This window comes from Corythoichthys intestinalis, chromosome 17, assembly GCF_030265065.1.
Source record: "Corythoichthys intestinalis isolate RoL2023-P3 chromosome 17, ASM3026506v1, whole genome shotgun sequence".
NCBI lineage: Eukaryota > Metazoa > Chordata > Actinopteri > Syngnathiformes > Syngnathidae > Corythoichthys > Corythoichthys intestinalis.
Genome location: NC_080411.1, coordinates 44310638 through 44332433, shown reverse-complemented (window position 1 = coordinate 44332433; position 21796 = coordinate 44310638). Strand labels below are relative to the sequence as shown.

Below are 21796 nucleotides of genomic sequence, written 5' to 3'. Positions count from 1 at the left end.
GGAGTAACGTCACAGACAAGCGCAGTTGTAATCGAGAGAGCAGAGAGATAGGACATAACATAGCAATGGCTGAAACGGAGAAAGACGGCGCGAGAAATATTATAGATATAAGATTGGCTAAGCCTACATTTGACTTTTGTTCTACATTGCAATTTAGTTGATGTTTTGTTTGCAACTGAACTGATCCCTGGATTGATATTGCGATAAAGATGCTGCTGCACTACAATATTTTCTTTGTCGTTTTCTTTAATATTTACTTGAATATTTTTATTGATGGGTCGTTGTGACTAAAATACAGTGACTGTTATTACTGATTTTGCACAGGAGTTCAGATGTTGCATTGTGTGAAAGGCTGCTACTGTGTGTAAAAAAAAAAAAAAAAAAAAGAGAAAGCCCTGGTCTCATTATAAGCACTAATTAAATGCTGTGATCTGATTTTTTTTTTAAAAGATATATATGAAAGTATACTATTTTCATTTGACTTCGACCAGGAGTGACACAAGAGCCAATAAAAAGTTGTTTAATGTCTGTCCGCTTGTGTTGGCTCATGATTCACAAAAAATATGCTTTGCTTTAGAATTTTAATGCATCCCAGGCTTTAATGCATCGCAATGCATTGCCGAATCGAACCGAATTGAATCGTGACCCTCTGAATCGAATCGAATCGAATTGAATTGAATCGTGGCCTTCCAAATCGTAATCGAATCGAATCGTGAGGGCGGTGTCGATGCACAACTCTACTGCATAGTGCTGTATTTTTCTGACTATAAGTCACACATGAGTAGAAGTCGCACCAGCCAACAAATGTGCAATGAATAGGCAAAAAAACATACATTATCAATGGTGGTTCCTGGCAGGGTCGGGATTAGGGAAGTCGCCCGGGGCGGCATATTGCTAGTGGCACATGCATGCGAAGTACACGCGAATTATTGTCTACTATTACAATTGTCGCCCCTCGCGCTGAAAAGACACCCCCTGCAGACCGCATGCACTGTCTGCACGCAACCCCAAAATGACAAACTATTTTGGAACTGCTCGTGCTTTTATTTCCAGTTCTGCGTTTCCCGGTTCATGCTGCTTCAATGATGATGTGAGAATGGCTTGTGAAGTGAATTACTGAGAAATTATGGTGTCAAAGTGTCTTGTCGCCGAGGGCACCGTGTGGGCTAGGAACGCCACTGTACATTATAAGTTGCACCGGATGTATGAGTCACATTATAAGGGGAAATGTATTGGAGAAAATCCAACACCAAGAACAGACATGTCATCTTGAAAGGCAATTCAAACAGAAAAGAGAACAACAGAAGAACCTCCGCATTTCGCAAGTCCCTTAAAAGTTTCTCGCTAACTCCAAACTTTCTTTCTGCTATTTGATTGTAATCTCCAGAATATTTCCTTTTCGGTGCAATTTTGTTCAGCCATTCTCAGTTTCTTTCATTTGTTTTTTTTAAGTTACCGTCAATGTTGAAACACACGCCTTGAGCGCCCTCTTGCGGTTTAGTGTGAAAAAACGTGAAATTATATGATAAATTGTTAATAATTTCACACATAAATCACTCCAGAGTATAAATTGCACCGCCGGCCAAACAATGAAAAAAGAAACCCCTGCGACTGCGTAGTCCGAAAAATACGATGAATAATACAATTTCTTACAATTGACAGGCAACCAGTGCAGTTTCAGCTAAGATAGAGAAGCTAATTTCTTTCACCTTCCATCATTTGATGCAACAGACATTTTGAGGAACCCAGGAAAGAAATATTTTTGCATTTGAATTCATTGTAATTAAATATGAAGTGCTGGCCAAAAGTATTGGCACCCCTGCAATTCTGTCAGATAATGCTCAATTTCTCCTAGTAGTCATATCTCCATTTATTTTGCTTGCAATGAAAAAATACAAAAGAGAATGGGGAAAAACAATTTAAAAAAAATCATTTTACACAAAACTCGAAAAATGAGCCTGACCAAAGTATTGGCTCGCTTTGAAAAATCATGTGATGCTTCTCTAATTTTTGTAATTAACAGTACAAATTACTTACCTGTGGCACATAACAGGTGGTGGCAATAACTAAATCAAACTTGCATGGTTTAATGGATTAAAGTTGGCTCAACCTCTGTCCTGTGTCCTTGTCTGCACCACATTAAGCATGGAGTTCCTGTTCCTGTGTCTACCATGCGCAGTGTCATCAATAAGTGTAAAATCCATGGCACTGTGGCTAACCTACCTATATGTGGATGGAAGAGAAAAATTGACGAGAGATTTCAACGAAAGATTGTGCTGATGGTTGATAACGAACCTCGACTAACATCCAAACAAGTTCAAGCTCTCCCGCAGTCCGAGGGTAAAACAGTGTCAACCTGTATTATCCATCGGCATCTGAATGAAAAGGGACTCTATGGTAGGATACCCAGGAAGACCCAACTCCTGACCCAGAGACATAAAAAAGCCAGGCTGGAGTTTGCCAAAACTTACCTGAGAAAGCCAAAAACGTTTTGGAAGAATGTTCTCTGGTCAGATGAGACAAAAGTGGAGCTTTTTGGGAAAAGACATCAATATAGAGCTTATAGCAAGAAAAAAAAATGAGGCCTTCAAAGAAAAGAACACGGTCCCCACAGTCAAACATGGCGGATGTTCCCTGATGTTTTGAGGTTGCTTTGCTACCTCTGGCACTGGACTGCTTGACCGTGTGCGTGGCATTATGAAGTCTGAAGACTATCAACAAATTTTGCAGCATGATGTAGGGCGCAGTGTGAGAAAGCTGGGTCTCTCTCATAGGTCATGGGTCTTTCAGCAGGACAATGACCCAAAACACACTTCCAAAAGCACTAGAAAATGGTTTGAGTGAGAGCACTGGAGACTTCTAAAGTCCAGACCTGAATCCCTTAGAACACCTGTGGAGCGATCTGAAAATGGCAGTTTGGAGATGGCACCCTTCAAATCTCAGAGACCTGGAACAGTTGGCCAAAGAAGAATTGTCTAAAATTCCAGCAGAGCATTGTAAGAAACTCACTGATGAATTCCAGAAGCGGTTGTTCGCAGTTATTTTGTCTAAAGGTTGTGCTACCAAGTATTAGGCTAAGGGTGTCAATACTTTTGTCCGGCCCATTTTTTTTTAGTTGTGTGTAAAACGATAATAATTTGATTTTTTTTTTTTCAGTCTCTTTTGTGTTTTTTCATTGCAAGCAAAATAAATGAAGATATTACTACCAAAGCATTTGTAATTGCAATCATTTCTCTGGGAGAAATTGATTATTATCTGACAGAATTGCAGGGGTGCCAATACTTTTGGCCAGGACTGTAAAGTGGGGCAAATAAGAATTTAGTCAACCTCCAATTGTGCAAGTTCTCCTACTTGAAAAGATTAGAGAGGCCTGTAATTGTTAACATGGGTAAACTTCAACCATGAGAGACAGAATGTGGGGGGAAAAAATAATAATAACAGAAAACCACATTGTTTGATTTTTAAAGAATTTATTTCCAAATTGCAGTGGGAAAAGGGTATTTGGTCACCTACAAACAATCAAGATTTCTGGCTGTCAATGAGGGCTAACTTCTTCTAATGAGGTCTCACGAGGCTCCACTCGTTACCTGTATTAATGGCACCTGTTTTAACTCATTATCGGTATGAAAGACACCTGTCCACAACTTCAGTCAGTCACACGCCAAACTCCACTATGGCCAAGACCAAAGAGCTGTCGAAGGACACCGGAGACAGAATTGTAGACCTGCACCAGGCTGGGAAGACTGAATCTGCAATAGGTAAAACGCTTGGTGATAAGAAATCAACTGTGGGAGCAATTATTAGAAAATGGAAGACATACAAGACCACTGATAATCTCCCTCGATCTGGGGCTCCATGCAAGATCTCACCCCGTGGTGTTAAAATGATGACAAGAACCGTGAGCAAAAATCCCAGAACCACACGGGGGGACCTAATGAATGACCTACAGAGAGCTGGGACTACAGTTACACAGGCTACTATCAGTAACACAATGCACCGCCAAGGACTCAAATCCTGCACTGCCAGACGTGTCCCCCTGCTGAAGTCAGTACACGTTCAGGCCCGTCTGTGGTTCGCTAGAGAGCATTTGGATGATCCAAAAGAGGACTGGGAGAATGTGTTATGGTCAGATGAAACCAAAACATAACATTTTGGTAGAAACACAGGTTCTCGTGTTTGGAGGAGAAAGAATACTGAATTGCATCCGAACAACATCATACCCACTGTGAAGCATGGGGGTGGAAACATCATGCTTTGGGACTGTGTTTCTGCAAAGGGACCAGGACAACTGACCTGTATAAAGGAAAGAATGAATGGGGAAATGTATTGAGAGATTTTGAGTGAAAATCTCCTTCCATCAGCAAGGGCATTGAAGATGAGACGTGGCTGGATCTTTCAGCATGACAAAGATCCCAAACACACAGCCACGGCAACAAAGGAGTGGCTTCGTAAGAAGCATTTCAAGGTCCTGGAGTGGCCTAGCCAGTCTCCAGATCTCAACCCCAAAGAAAATCTGTGGAGGGAGTTGAAAGTCCGTGTTGCCCAACGACAGCCCCAAAACATCACTGCTCTAGAGGAGATCTGCATGGAGGAATGGGCCAAAATCCAAGCAACAGTGTGTGAAAAGCTTGTGAAGAGTTACAGAAAACGTTTGGCCTCCGTTATTGCCAACAAAGGGTACATAACAAAGTATTGAGATGAACTTTTGGTATTGACCAAATACTTATTTTCCACCATGATTTGCAAATAAATTCTTTAAAAATCAAACAATGTGATTTTCCTGTTTTTTTTTTCTACATTCTGTCTCTTATGGTTGAGGTTTACCCATGTTGACAATTACAGGCCTCTCAAATATTTTCAAGTGGGAGAACTTGCACAATTAGTGGTTGACTAAATATTTATTTGTCCCACTGTATATATACTGTATATACTTTTGCTGATGTTCCTCACAACAAAGTTGTAAAATAATGTTAATAAAAATATTGTTTCCTTATTAGACTATTAATTGCTTAATATTTTACTGGTTTTCCGCTTTTGTGAGTGAACTCATCAATGCTATTGTTCGTGTTTAGGGTACCCAATTGTAATTTTTGATCAAAACTATCCTATCCAGTCCAAGTGGAACTTAAATCTGCTACATGTAACAAAATGACCAAAACTTAACCCCAAAAATGGGAGTTCCTGCTTTGACAGGAAGACATGATGTCTCATTCATCATCTGTCAAACTCAGAAAGGTTTGGTTAAGAGACTTGTTTCCCAGTTTGACAAGTGAAGCCCAAGGACATAAAATAATACACACACAAACAACCACATGCACACTTCAGTCTCCTGTGGTTTCTGATTTGTTTGCCCTTAGGTTGGCCTGCAGGCTGCACAGTTGTGAAGAATACAACATGATTTGCTTCAAGAATTGGGAAGTTTCATCAGCAATGCCTTGGCAAATAGAAACTAGTGCACGAACCATCATCCTAAAAAAGTAATAACAATTCATCACAATATAAATATTAGATTTTTAAAAAATGTTATATATCAAGGTTTACAAACAAGACAAAAGTTTAGCACATGAGAAAAAAATGGAAAACAAAAGAAATATCACAGCAGATTTCCTTGTTGGTCACAGAATCAGGCGTTAGTGACCATTCAGTTAATCAGTACATTGAATGAATGAATGAAATATTTATTGTCATCATCATCGGTGTCATTGACAATCATTGACAATTACAAATGTGATATGATTTGCCCGAAGGAAGGAACCGAAGAAGAATACAAAGGCAGACGGGAGGAAGCATATGCTTACATTACAGGTAGTCCCCGGGTTCCAAACAAGTTCTGTTCCTACGCTGGCGATGTAACCCGAATTTCCGTGTAAGTCGCAATTAACACTTTAAGTACCCCAAAATCTCAAATAACTATCCAAAAACATTTATCATACGTCATTGTACTGTGCGCTAAGTCCTAGCTAAACAGCAAGCTAAGCTCAGAAATAACGATGTCAGACGTCTGTTTGGTTTGCTGGCTTTATTCAGCTGCTCATGACATCAACACTTGCAGAATTAGACTAAAATAAAAATTAAATAAAATCAGTTTAGTCTTCAAAAACAGCAGTTTTGCGTTTATAACTACCTCCACAGCAATAACAATCCACACAAACGATTACCATGTATCACTTAGCGTCTGCACATCATCAAAAACAATCACATCAACTCACCCCAAGTTTTCTCACACCAACTCGCCCCAAGTATTCTACCACAATTGAAAACGCACAATAAACAGTACCGTGAAGAATTACCACCTTTATATAACACCTTTTGTGTTGTATAAAGGTGGTAATTCTGTGGATGCTTCACAAGCAACAAATGTGCACACAGGCTTGCAGCAGGAGAGGGGTAACTACATTGGCAGGATAGATCGTCCATCTGTTGACACTTTGGGCTAATTACCAATTACTAACTTTTTAACTATAATTCCCTGGTAAAATCCAGGGTGGCGTTGACCAACAAACTTTTAAAACAAATTTTAAAACCCCACATGTTGCCACACTAGGAAGGGACCATTTACTCGCGCTAGCTTAGCCACTCCGGAAATTATTGAACAACAAACTACACAGAATTTGTTGAAATCAACTCTACCGACTAATTAAACCCTCGCCAACTCAAAGATTAAGCCTAAGGCCAAAAATTTTGAACTTCTGCTTTAAGTCTCAATTAATGTATTGAAGTTCATCAATGATAGGTCAATCACCTGGGAGCACCCGTAGCTCGGCATCTGTCCCCGTCCTTGTGCTGCCAGGGTTGTCGGCCAGACAGCGATACGTGGCTGAGTCTGGAGGTTGAACTCGGCTGACCTGCAGAGAACCGGATGGCAGCACAGCCAGGCGGGAAGAGGAGTCAAAGGTCATCGGCAGATCGTCCCGGTTTTTCTGCCAGCGGATGATTGGCGTGGGTTCTCCTGAGACCTCGCAACGGAGCAATGCAGTGTCGCCAAGGTATGATGAAACTGACTCTGTAGGTACAACAACCCTTAAAGGACCTGGAGAGAGAAAAGATAGAACGGTTAACAGATATATATACTCATTTACTAGTTTCCATTGTGCTCGTCATGGTATTCAACGCCTCAATATTTCATACTGAGATAAAACCACGACTATGGTGGTATTGAGTCAATTCTATTACAGCGATATCACATTATTTGAAATCTTTAGACATCGCTACTACAAACACAGAGTGATAGACCAAGTTGAAAAAAACACAGTGAGCTGACAGGGAAGAGTTCAACAAGAATAAAAAAAATAAATGAAAGAACACAATGAAAATTGTGATACAACAGGTTTTGACAACAGCTATGTTTCTAAACAACAGAAGGACAAACAAATTCCAGACTGAAATCAAAGGGCAGTTCAAATATCATGGATGACTGGGAGTCAAGAACACCTGCCACTTCCTGTCTGGTCAGAGCCGCGTCAAGTGCGAAGAGCCTGTGGTCATATAAACACAGAAGCCTCCCATCGCCAGTCTCACTCTCAAAAGTCTTACCTAAGTGTTGTTTTGTAATATTGAGGCTACAGAGTTCACATGTCCCTGTAAGACATTTTTTAAACGCGTGATAAACTGTGAACATTTTGCCAGTTTGCTGGTTGCACATCAACCTCATGCTGAGAACTCTGTGAATTCGGTGCCCGTGGCGACAGACTGTTACAAGCGTGTGTTCGAAGAACTTCCACACAGTCATTTATCCATCCCGCCGTTTTCACGGATGACCTGGAGCTCACTTTTGAGTAGCCCACACACTGGATTAGTTGCCAAATAAACACAGATTCTAAATTAATAAATTATTGTCATAAAATTAATAAAGGCTATGTTGTTATGTCCATGCCCAGTACACAAGTGGAAAAAACTGATAAATTCAAAGATATTGTATCAGTACATATGCAATATACAGCTTCCTGGTTACTTTCTCAAAAGAACAATATACTTCACTGAGGTTGGCTCTTTGAAAAATGGATAGTTAATGCATAGTTAAAGAATGGTTGTATCCAGGGTTGAAGTGGCATGAATTTCTTGCCGGAACTCCCTTACATAAAGGTCGGTACAGAGATAGAATTTTTTTTTTTTTTTTTTTGGGGGGGGGGGGGGGTCAGACTTCCTAAAACCACAGAAATGCAAAGACAACTGCTTTTGGCAGTTATACCTATAACATAAAACAGGTTTTAAACAAGCATTAGGCTACTGCATTATACTTACTGTAACAAGGCATACACGACAAACTGATTTTGATTCAAAATTGTATTTGTTCAATAATGTGCAAAAAAAGAAACATTAACTTACATGACATGTTTATATTATAAGGAAATAAAGAAGTAGCTTCACATAGGTCAATGAACAAATAAAAGCCCAATGTGCACACTAACTATATTTTCAAATGTATCACATTTGAGACAAGCATTTCTAGACCTCATTGCAATAAAAAAAAATCAATGTCACTTTAGTTACATTTGTTTTATCACGAGCTCTGCATGTGTGCATAAAGTGCCTATGACAGCAAAAAGCATGTTTATATTATAAGTATTTCATATTTCACACGGTGTGTGGAAGCGATCGTTTTATTTATTAAATTTTCGAATCCCGCGCCATGAAAATGAGTGACTTCCGGCTCCAGTCTCGAGTTGAGGACGAAAGCGAATGTGACGTCACCCGGGTCAGCATCTCACAATACAGCATTGCTTTATAGCTTGCAGATGGACCTTCAGCTGATTTTGCGGATTAATTTGTTTGTTTTTCGCATCAGGCCAGCCAAATGTGCTGCAGGGATTTGTTGCTGCACCAGGGAGAGGAGTGTGAGCCTTTTTGGGTTTCAAAAAGTTCCCGTTCACCCTCGGGGAATGACCAAAACAAGTCTGAAAACTGTGGGACCATTGGACATACATGGAAGTGAGTGAACATCGTGTTTTGTATTATGTCATACTGTATACTGGGATCATGGCACACATTTTAATACTGAGGTGGCTTGCAATTTGTGGCTGACAATGCTCCTTGTCCACCGAAAATGCCACTTAGCCGGCGACCGGCGGCTTGTCGCACACCCCCCTCGGTCCTCTTTGCGTGCCCGCCGGAAGAGCACTATACTGGGCTTATTGGCCTCTTCGTGTGCCCAGTAATAGACCACTCTTCTCGGGTTGGGCTCGGGCAGCTACACGCTCCTCCGACGTCGGCCGGTTTGTCCGGTGATCATTCTCCAGCTGGTTCCCCGGCAAACCCTGCCCGCAGCAGAGGAACGACAAGCTGAAATTTGGGGGCAATCGACAACCCCACTGCCCTCCGTTCGGGCTAGCATGTCGGCTAGCTGTCACGCCTCCTGGTTTGCTTACGCTCTCTGAAGCTGGGGCAGGAAAATGACAAAAGGCGGACTAACACCGGTGGCATAAAATATCGCTCGGGAGGTGCAATAAGTGAACACTTTTGACCATTATGGAGTAATTTTGCCATGTTGTACTGAATAAATGCATTTTTAAAATTTCATATTCCATTTCGCACAAGACTGTTGTTTGTCATGACCATACCATTTATTTAGCAATTGTAGAGAAATACTTAGATAAAAAGAATATCCAGTAAAAATATTGGAGTAGAGATTGAAACAACAGGCAGGGACTAAACGGCAGATTAAAAGGAATTTTTCGTCATCTGCGCTTTGCCAAATTGTTGTTTATAGTCAAATCGTCTCAAAATATTATTCTAATTCACATAATAATGCTATTTAAGACTTTTGTTTTTCCTGTCATAGGCACTTTAAGGGCCACGTAAAGCTTTAAAATGAACAGAAAATTTGGATTTTTTCCCATTATTTCTGGGGTCAGTTATTATAGGGTTAACATGGAAGATGTTCTGAACCTCCCCATCAGATAAAATAAGTCTCTTCAATTCTTTCCTTTCTCTTATAGATCTGATCAATTTTCTGTTGCATTGCCATTTCTTTTATCGCATTAATTCAACAAGCTTGTTCTTTTTTTTCTTTTTTGTTGTTCCCGGAAACTTGGGCATTTGAACCAATCAGAGCTAACTATCCATGCTGATCACATGTCAATATGTCAGCCAATTGAACGGACGACTGGAGTCCCGGCAAAGGAGGGGAGAGGAGTCTGGCTGCAGCCCGCCTCTCTCAGTACCCTTCACCGCTCGTCTCAGTACCCATCCCGCGGACAGGAAATGATGCAATACCGCAGCACTCAGTCCCCTGTCCGAACAGGAAATTTCATGAACCTTTGTCACGAAAACAACATACATCATTTCCCCGCTCGCGAAGAAAACACGGTAAGTGGCCGCACTGAAAGAAAAAGTTTTTAAAAGAGTATGCATGTTTAAAAATGTTAAATAGCTAAACAACACTTGTGGAGAAAATAAATAAATTGAAAAGACAGTACTTATATACAGTATTCTTAACGTAATTGAAACAATGTCTTCATTTACTAACTGCATGTGACTTTGTTATACTTATATTGTTTTGCTATACTTATATTGTTAAATACGTACTAATGAATTAAGCAGCGAATTGGCTAACGCTGCTTATGCATTTTACATTTTATTAACAGTGAACAGTCTCCTTTGTGTTGTTTTCATTGTATTGAACTCTTATTTTTCAATATGTACCTGCCTGCTATTCACAGCTTTCTGTTTTTGTTGTTGTATGGTATTGTTGTTTTGCCTTCATTTCTTTTGTCTGGTCCTTTGTAGTTTGAATGTTGTCACATGATCCAAATAGGGTTAAGTTGTAAAATTTTCTTGATATCGTTGTTCTGCTTAGCTATATATTTTTTCATTAATATTTTTATTTTTACTAGCTCCAAGATCACCACCCCATTGGGGAAGAAACTGAATCACGGCCCCTAAATGGTAGGCTTCCCCTGCAGTTACAGGGGTGTCACACAGATCCAAATGGAAGTAAGTAGCATAAGTAGTACTGTACTTTGAATTTTGGACTGTGCTGAACACTTTTTTAATAGACAACGAGCACTGTGAAACCCATTGTGCAGACAGGGAAAATTGTCACAACCATGCCGAGCTTCATGGACGGTTCAAAGTCATCCAACCCAGAAACGTCTGGTATGTTTTTACGTCTGAGACAAATGTTGTGCTAACTGAAAATATGGACAGCTTCCTTGTATTAGTTAAAAATTTGACATAGTTGATTATTTTCTCTTGCTTTCGTTAACCAATCAACATTCTCATCCGATTATGTACATCTTGGATATTGAGAGGCCAGAAATGTTGTTGATTGTGCAAACAAAGAAAGCTTGCCTGACACGTGCCAACTTTTGGACCCTTGGCTTGAACAATGAAATGAAATCAATTGTGAGTTTTGAGGATTTAATTTCTTCAAAGAACATAATGTCACTTATACAATTAATTTTTTTTTTTCTGCAGATAGGAAATGCATATGTATAACTTGTCCAACAAATAGCTCATTCAACGTTACAAAAAAGTATATTTTTGGCGTGTGCAGGGTATTATTTTAACTATGTACAGAATGTGGGTATGCGTGTATTGGCTCAGGTAGGTGTGTGCATACGTTTGTATTTATATAACATATGTCTGTGTGTATATACAGTGGGGAAAACAAGTATTTGATACACTGCAGATTTTCCCACTTGCAAAGCATGTGGAGGTCTGTAATTTGTATCATAAGTTCTCTTCAACTGTGAGGGACGGAATCTAATACAAAAAAACAGAAAAGCACGTCGTATGATTTTTAAATAATACATTTACATTTAATTGCACGAAATAAGTATTTGATACATCACAAAAATAGAACTTAATATTTGGTACAGAAACCTTTGTTTGCTATTACACATACCAAACGTTTCCTGTAGTCCTTGACAAGGTTTGCACACACTGCAGCAGGGATTTTGGCCCACTCCTCCATGCAGATCTTCTCCAGAGCCTTCAGGTTTCGGGGCTGCTGCCGGGCAACACAGACTTTCAGCTCCCCCCATAGATTTTCTATCGGGTTCAGAGATGGTGACTGGCTAGGCACTCCAGGACCTTAAGATGCTTCTTACGGAGCCACTCTTTAGTTGCCTTGGCTGTGTGCTTTGGGTCGTTGTCATGCTGGAAGACCCAGCCACGACCCATCTTCAGGGCTCTCACTGAAGGAAGGAGGTTGTCAGCCAACATCTGGCGATACATAGCCCCATCCATCCTCCCCTCAATACGGTGCAGTCGTCCTGTACCCTTGGCAGAGAAGCAGCCCCAAAAAATGATCTTTCCTCCTCCATGTTTCATGGTTGGGATGGTGTTCTTGGGGTTGTACTCATCCTTCTTTTTCCTCCAAACACGACAGCACAGTTTAGACCAAAAAGTTCAATTTTGGTCTCATCTGACCACATGACCTTCTCCCATTGCTCCTCTGGATCATCCAGATGGTCAGTGGCAAACTTCAGACGTGTCTGAACATACACTGGCTTCAGCAGCGGGACCTTGCGTGCGCTGTAGGATTTTAATCCATGACGGCGTAATGTGTTTCCGATGGTTTTCTTCGAGACTGTGGTTCCAGCTCTCTTCAGGTCATTGACCAGGTCCTGCCGTGCAGTTCTGGGCTGATCCCTCATCTTCCTCATGATCAGTGATGCCCCACAAGCTGAGATCTTGCATGGAGCCCCAGAACGAGGCAGATTGACCGTCAACTTGAACTTCTTCCATTTTCTAATGATCGCTCCAACAGTTGTTACCTTCTCCCCAAGCTGCTTGCATATTTTCCTGTAGCCCATCCCAGCCTTGTGCAGGTCTATTATTTTATCCCTGATGTCCTTACACAGCTCTTTGGTATTGGCCATCGTGGAGAGGTTGGAGTTTGTTTGTTTGAGCATGTGAACAGGTGTCTCTTATACAGGTAACAAGTTCAAACAGGTGCAGTTACTTCTGGTAATGAGTGGAGAACAGGAGGGGTTCTTAAAAAAGAACTAAGACGAAATATTTACTAGTTGGTAATGTATCAAGTACTTATTTCATGCAGTTAAATACAAATTTATTATTTAAAATATTATACAATGTGATTTTCTGGATTTTTGTATTAGATTCCCCACTGTATTATGTATTTTTCATGGAAAGAGTATATTTGTGGCTGACCCCTATGTTGTCGCAAGATGGCGAAAGCCTACCGGATGTGACCCACTCATGCATTTGCCTGTAAGGATGAGTAGTAACAACTAAACCTTGGAGCTTTGGTTCCTTTTCAAAGAACAGTCAAATCATAAAAAATTAAATTATCCAAATTCCTTTTATTTGTGGGGGGAAAAAACATCCAATCATGAGATCAGGAGATCAGAGAACTATTGTGATCACTAATGAAATTCAGTATATATTCATAATGGCATGGCGTTTCGATGATAATCTAGAAAAGCTTTGTTTGGTTTTTAAGGTGTTTCTGTGTTCCAGTCGATCTTTTTATGATGTCCCTTCAATTAAAGCAGAATTGCACTCCAAATGATTCAATCCTTTGAAACAGATTTTTTTTTTTGGGGGGGGGGATAGAAAAAGGATTCAAAACTTCACCCTGCTCAGTCGAAACAATATCTCGCAGCAGTTTGGTTGCAACTGTAGCTCACAAATGATATTCAAATCTCTATGTTCCTGCTGTAACCAGTGCGACCCTTTTTCCGACTGCTGTAATCTAACTTACCCCCTAAAAATGAGCAAAGCTGTGGCTTTCTCATGTAACAATGAAAAATATAGGTGAACTTCCTGAAATGCTGCAGGTGCCTTTTTTTTTTTACGTTCTGCTATTGTGAAAAGGTTCAAAACTCCTTACTTTATGTCAACAATTTAATCAAGACGAATTATTATTATTAAGTAAAAACTAAATAAATACAAATACAATTTTAATTGCTTTCTAGCAGATTAGACTCTGGTACTCTTTGGTCACTGACACATGCAATGTTTTTATGTTGTTTTACTAGGTGAAAGTTTTTTCTTTACAACATCAAGGTCATAGCGTAACTATGACATCACCCGGAAAAAAGTGGTGACAGGGGACAATGTGAATCAGGATTGTGTGTCTTATGTAAGTTCTGCTGCTGTCTGTTCCCATTTGGATCATATCAGAGTGCTGAGGACACAGATTATAAAGTAACTCTTTTTAAAAAAAAAAAAAAAAAAAAAAACATTGAATCAAGATTTTGTGTTTATTGTTTTTTTCCTTCATCAAATATTTACATTTGCTGGATGATCTCAAACATTTGAGTCAGGGGAAATATTAAAAATATAATAATTTGAGAAAGGGGACTATCATGTTTGTGTTTTGCTTAGAGCCATTTTTTGTTTGTTTTCATGAGATATCTTGTTTCCGTTTGTGTCTTGTGCTTGTTTAGTGCTTATTAGAATATCGATTCCACCTGTGCTCGTTAACCCCTCTTTGTGTTTGTGTCTGTCCAGGTGCTCCTCGTTGTATCGTCACTTTGATTGTATATTTAGTTCCATGCTTACCCCCAAATTGCACTATCTCTGTATGCGCAGCGCTATGCTCAATTGCGTTACGAAAAACGCAACAAATACGTCTGTGTTTTAATCAACACGAGGTGGTCTACATGATTCGCAAAGCTCCGATCCGGATCTGCTTGAGTACGTCCTCTCCGGTCCATCAAAACTAAAATACGTACGAGGTCTATTTTCTGGTCCGTCAACCTACGGGTGGATCAAGTCCTGCCATTTAGTACGCACCAAACAGGAAATATAACAACAGCATTATCCGTCTTTCAAAGTAAATAATGTTTATAAAAATATTACACTTAGGAGGAATTTACCCAAATCCTTTTATTGAGAAAGTGACACATGAATATTGAATTATTTTTTTTCACTGAGCATTAATGCAGTTAAATGTTTACTCACATAAGAAGAAGAAATAAAATTGTGAAAAGTACGAACATATAAACAAGGATATGCTCGTTTACATTTTTCAATGTTTACATTTTTCTAAATCTTTCATAATTCAGGTCTGTTCCTAATCTCACATGATCATAGGCTATGCCACCAGATCTGCATAATTCTCACCCAGACAGTAAACCGACATTGAATAAAAGTTGATTTTCCATCTAAATCATCAGTGTGGTTGACATAGAAATTTTCGACAATAAACAATGTTGGCTCAATGTTGCAAATACCGATGACACAAGGCAGTGACATTGAAACAACATTCTATGGTATGTCAGGCGATGGTTGGATTAACATTGTTTGAAGTTGATGAACTAATGTTGACAAATAATAAATGCATAATTGACCGGGAAATATGATTGAAAAGTTATCAAATTATGGATGAGCAGGAGGTTTGGTCGAAAAAATAGTTGTGTTCTTGGTTGACCGGGAAGACAGCGACTCACCTCGAGCCAACTCCAGTCATTTAAGGATAGCCATTTTTAAAGGTAAGCCTGCTGCGCTTTTTCAGAGCCTTTAACAGCAATGATGTCTTACGTTAGAAAGAACTTCATTTGTCATTGTTATTTGGGTTATTGGGTTATTTGTAACCCAGAGTTAATTTATCAGATATATTTTTTTTAATCAATTTGTTATTTCTCAATGCGCCTGAATGCACCACGGCGCAATGTACGCCATTTTTGATCTACCCACTCATTGCAAGAAAGAGAGTGGGAATGTTATAACGCCAAGGAGAGGAAAGTTTGTTGAACCAAACCTATCCTGTGAGTTTCCCTATGTGCTAATTTGGGCTAGTTGTTGATGTTCGCTTGAATAAAATAAATAAATCCACACGAGAACCAGCCAGGACAATACTGTTATGGACAAAGATTTGTGATAGGAGTTCTGTTGCTATGTCAGTTATGTTGAAGTGGGGTGAAAAAGGAAAAAAGTGTTTTAGCAAACATTTCAATGCATTTTTAGCATTAGCACATGAGCTGTGCTAGTAATAGGAATAATAATAATAATAATAATAATAGGAATGCGACCTGGACTGAACCCCACCAATGAGACACCACCGGAGGTGTTAGAAAAAAAATACAGAGGTGAACACTAACGTTCCTCGACTACCGACGTTCCTTGTGAATGACGTTTTGTTTGTATTCTTCAGATTCACTGAGGAGGCAGATAGGAATGGATGTGTCAGAATATGCATTCGCTGCTGTTTTGCAGAAGTGGCTACGCTATGCCCAAGACCGGGTTGGTGGCAAGGTTCGCAGCGAAGCTCATCAGACTGAAGAGGAGGCTTCAATTCAATTCAATTCAATTCCATTCCATTCAATTAACTTTATTTATCCCTTGAGAGAGTTACCTCTAAAAAAAGCATATTTGAAAGCAATGATGGTATCATGGTTGAAAATGAAGGAAAAAATAACATTGATTTAGCGTTGTTCCAATATTATTAATAATCGAAATGACGTTTAGGTTTTGTAAGGATTTCAAATTTGAAACAATATTAATTGAGGGTGCAAAACTGATGACAAATCAACTTCAGATGTCAACGTTGATTTAACGATATAAGATCAACAGCGGAATGTTGATCCAGCATCTTTTCAACGTCAGCCTGCTATCTGAGCAATGTGGGAAGCAGAACAAATACCGCCATCTTTAGTAAAAGAGGAACGGGATGATACAGAATAAAAGCGATGCAATCAAGAGAATTTGTAGAGAGTGAGAGAAACGTGTCAAACCACTAGTAGAAAAAGTAAAAAGGGACTGGAAAGAGGGGCCTGAAGAGGATTTGGCGGTGAAAAAAAAGCGAGATAAGCTGAACCTGAATATGGCTTCGCTTCAGACCCTCTATTCAAACATCTATCCGTCTGTGATCGGGGTTATTGTTTCCCCACAGTTTTCATATTTGTTTGTCAAACATCGGAAAATAAATCTGATAGATAATAACATGCAAATCACAGCAAACAGATGCTAGCATCAGAGGGCTGTTGAGCTAAAGTTACTCTGAATATCTGCCTTGGGAACAATTATCTATGTTTGCCGGTCAAACTTTAGCCCCTTTCCCCCAAATGTCTTTAATTGGGATTAGCCGTAATCTGCAGGGAGTTGACCGTCCACTACCGTTAATTGGGCGTGGATGGAAAGAGGGATGTGCACATCTCAACAGAATATTTTTTAAATGTATTTGTTTTACGACATGCAGCATCGAGAGATTTTACATTGGGTTTATGTTGTAGTAGAAAATGAAAGTGAAAACATTTAGCCTTTTCAGCTGTAATGTTTTCTGGTATACTATTTCTCAATTTGACATGAGTAGAAACTTCAGTCCAGCTGTATGGGTAAAATGTAATGCTAAAACCCTGAACAGAGGATTCTTTTAATCTCCACCATACACACCCACCCGGTGAGTGTTCAGTGTTGCTAATTAATTCCCACTTTACAATATTCTCTGTTTGCATACACAGAGATGCTGTAGCCGTTAATTGAATTTTTAAGCTTCTTGTGCTAATTAGCATTTTGCCTTGTAATGTATTATTAGTCCCGACTGTTGCTTCTGTCAGCTTTTTTTTTTGTCTCGACTTCCATGTATTTTTGTCTCTCTGCATCTCTTTTTTAAATTTATTTATTTATTTATTTAGTTTTTTATTTTTTTAAAGAAATGGTTCATGTTTCAATGCATCTAAAGAGAAAAAAATATTGGGACAAAATGCCCTGACAAGCTCTATATACATAAAATCAACCTGGAAATTAAATGTGTAGGGGAAGTGAACAATGCGTTAGTTTTTTACTCAAACTGAACACAGTTGTGTTCTGTCATCATTAGGGCCCGAGCACCAAGTGGTGCGAGAACCCTATTGTAATGCAAATTATTTTTTTGTTTTTCTTTCTTTCTTCAGGGCAAATGAAAATGACAATTTGGAGGCCTTAACATGCTCCAGAAATTTGTGAATACATGTGGCTTGGCATAAATTTCGATAATTTTGCGACCTTTCAAAAAACTAACAAATAGGCTAGACATCAGCCCCTTGAATATTTTAAAAAGGCCTCTCCTATTAGTTTTTTTTTTTTTTTTTTTTCTCAACCTAGAGCGATAAAAATTGGGGAGTTGACATCTTGTGCAAAATTGCTCCAAAAAGCATCCCATATCCCAAACCTAACATAAAAGCAGGTATTTTGGATTGAATGTGAATAAATATACAATTTTAGTCGATGCACAGGGTGCACATTTCAGACATTGGAGCAAGATGGACCCTCAAAATGGGTAAGATTACTCATGAGAAATATGAGATCTAAAGTTATCAAAATTGACCTGACCTGGGTGGGGTGCCAAAGTCAGCCTTTTTTGAGGCAACACGCCAAATTCAGTAAATGACTATTTGCTCCCTGATACAAGGTTCAGTCTTTCTCATAGCCGGCATGTATGAGAGGTATCGCAGCCTGAACATGACTGCACTGAAATATTATCCATTAGGCCTGGCGCCCCGTGCTGGGAACAGGAAACATCCTTTTTTACTAGACAGACTCCTCCTCCAAGGAAAAAGATCAATTGACCTCAGACCTGCATAAAGGAAGCCTTAAGACATGTGTTCAAGAGCCTGAAATAAATATTGAGCTTCCCTTTGAAGCAGAGGGGTCCAAACAGGAAAGTGAAAATGACCGTCGGCATTTTGTCTCAACACAAATTTTGAACAGTCATACAGTAACTTAGCAGATATACAACCAGGGGTGAAAGTGGGCCAGAACGGTCAGGAACGCAGTTCCAGTATAAGATTCAGGGCCAGAACGCAGTTCCGGTATAAGATTCAGGCCGGAATGCTGTTCTGGTACACGGTGCTTGGATTCTGAAAATATGACGGCAACTGTCAAAATGCTATGTAAAAAAAATATATAAAAAAAAAAAAACACTGAGGTGCCACACATGCATTTCTTCTCCAAGAAAAATACAATCTACAAACATCAGATTTACATACACAAGGGTTAACAACAAGCATAATGAAGTGCTTGTGTAGCGTAATCCGTTTCCACCAATATTTATTGTTTATTTTATTCCACGGACGGCATAGAGGTTTCCCCAGCTGCTGCAGTTATCTGAGTCTGACAATGATGAGTCACGTCAATGTGCGAAAGCACACAGCAAAGCAAAATGCCTGGAGTCATTTATCCGTTCAATTGGCTGACATACTGACATGTGATCAGCAGAGATAGTTGGCTCTGATTGGTTCAAATGTGCATGTTTTCTGGAACAGCAAAAAAAGAAAAAAAAAAAAAGGTTTAATTGATGCAACAAAAAAGGGCAATGCAACATAAAATGGATCAAATCTTTCAGAGCAACAAAAGAGTTGAGGAGGCCTATTTATCATATTTAGATTTATTTGCTCTGATGGGGTGGTTCAGAACATCTTAGCTGTCAATGTGCACTTTGGATTTATATTTGTTCATTTATGTCAAGCTACTTATTCATTTCCTTATGATTTAAAAAAGTCCATGTTTGCGCGAGCTTCAAAATATTTCACTCATTTCACACACCATTTCACTCTGCATAATATAAGTCATTTGTACTTATTTTTCTGAATGTATGTTACTTATATCTTTTATTATTTAAAAAAAAAAAAAAAAAAGTAAATGCTTACATTAGCTTCAATTTTAATAAACATCCTATGTTCTTAAGTAGTTAAAATTGAGATTTGGCATTTAGTATGTGAGGAAATGAGGGAAAATAAAAATTGCTGTTTTTGTTAACTTTTATTTTGCAAATCATTGAAAAAATACAGTTTTGAATGAAAATCAGTTTTTGTATGTGTTATAGAAATATCTGTGCTAAAACAGTTTTCTTTGCATTTTAGTAGTTTAAGAGGTTTGACCCCCCCTCCCCCAATAAAAAAATAAAATAAATGAAAGAAAATAAATAACATTTCTGCTCCGTGGCGACTTTCACGTAGGGGAGTTCCGGCCACTCTAGCCACTTTCACCCCTGTATACAACATATCTGCGACAAACTTCCTGTGGTTGATGAGAGTCGTACCTTAAAGGGTCCTGAAGGGGTCATTTGCATCAACCCTACAGCCCCAACTAGTGGCAACAGAAAGTCACACATTTTACTTATACATGTCCAGTTCCGTTCAGGTTGGTCAATGTAGTTACAAGATCTTTTGTAATACAGTGGTACCTCTACATACAAATTTAATTCATTTCAGGACCTTGTTTGTAAATCGAAATGGTTGTATGTCAAGTTTCCCAAAGGAATACATGATCTTTCCATTAATTCGTTCCACAGCCCGAAAACTTACACTTGGCTTACACTAAATCAACACTAAATCCTTAATAAATACTGCTTGTACAAATGGCAATTACACATAGCAAAACAAATAAATTATAAATAAAAATCACAATAATAGAATAATAATACTAATAATTCCTGTAATAATGTAACAAATCGGGTTCTAATGTGGCAGACATTTTTTGCTGTATCTAAACGCACTGCGTAGCTAAGGTGAAGGTGAGATAGAGAGTGGGGTTCTATTTTACTTTCTCCTTTAATATTTTTGTTGCTGGCTGGCCGCTGGTGTCAACTGCAGCGGAGAGTAAGTATGTTGTGTTGCACAAGTTGATAGAATAAATGATTAGAAACCTGACGAAGCTGGCGATTTCTTTGGCGATGTTACCACAATAATTATTGTCACCTTAACTTAAAAATACTGGCGAACGGAGGTTGGAGATGGACCGTCGTGATCGACATTCTACGGCCATATTGTCGAGCCAGTATTTTTCATATTTTTCTTTCGTTTCCGTCTTCATTTCAATGTTAAGCGTCACCTTTTCCTTTCTTCCCTACCTACAGTAACTTTCTTGGAACCAGTGTTGATTTCTCTCGCAAGAAAATCCGCCGTGCGTCTATCTTCCGGCTAATGCGTCGCTGTCATAAATCGTCGTATTTGGAGCATGTCGTCGGATGTAGAAACAAATGGTGTGTTAAATTTTACGTAGGATGTCGAAAAGATCGTGTGTCGAAGCGATTGTATTTCGAGGGGCCACTTTACTACATTTTAACACCCATGGCGACATGTATCTGTCTGTTGCCATGAAGACCCTTCCTTCAGATTCATTTTGATTCTGACTAAGGGCGTGGCTGCACAGCTCAGTAGCGCCTCTTTTTTGCAGGACACTTTTCAAAAGTTTATTTTTCACCTAGATGTGAATTTATTTGTCATCTCAGGAAATACAAAAACATCTCTGTCAGTCATGCCCACAACACAAAAGAGGTTCCACACAAAAAAAGAGGCAATTTTCGAGCACATTTTAGTTCCTCATGATGAGAGGGGAATGATCTGCCACCACCCTGAGCTGCGTGCCAACCGAGTTGTGTGATGTCCGAGTTGCGCCACACTGCGAGGGCCCATTCAGTCCTGTTTACAGGCCTAGCTCAGTTTGTTTTTTAAATGTCTGACAAGTCATTTTCGCAATATTATGATCATTATTTTTTTTAACCTGTATCATCCTGAAACGTATTGTAAAAAATACACGAGATTAGAGTACAGACTATTGAAAGAAAAATAAATCCATTTAAAAATACCCCCCAAAAATAATCCTAATCCATGTACAGTTGTGGTCAAAAGTTTACATACACTTGTGAAGAACATAATGTCATGGCTCTCTTGAGTTTCCAGTTATTTCTACAACTCTGTTTTTTCTCTGATAGAGTCATTGGAACAGATACTTCTTTGTCACAAAAAACCATTCATGAAGTTTGGTTCTTTTATGACTTTATTGTAGGTGAACAGAAAAAAGTGATCAAATCTGCTGGGTCAAAAATATACATACAGCAGCGCTAATATTTGGTAATATGTCCCTTGGCCATTTTCACTTCAATTAGGCGCTTTTGGTAGCCATC

General features: G+C 39.1%; 1 protein-coding gene across 6 annotated transcripts in view; it reads right to left on the bottom strand.

Annotated features, from left to right (window-relative positions):
* Positions 1 to 21796, bottom strand: part of dcc (DCC netrin 1 receptor) — a 520661-nt gene that overhangs the window by 322200 nt on the left and 176665 nt on the right. For all 6 annotated transcript variants that reach the window (XM_057819874.1, XM_057819873.1, XM_057819875.1 and 3 more), the window contains exon 3: positions 6743 to 7030. In XM_057819874.1, the coding sequence (XP_057675857.1) occupies positions 6743 to 7030 (288 nt within the window). The remainder of the gene's footprint in view (positions 1 to 6742; positions 7031 to 21796) is intronic.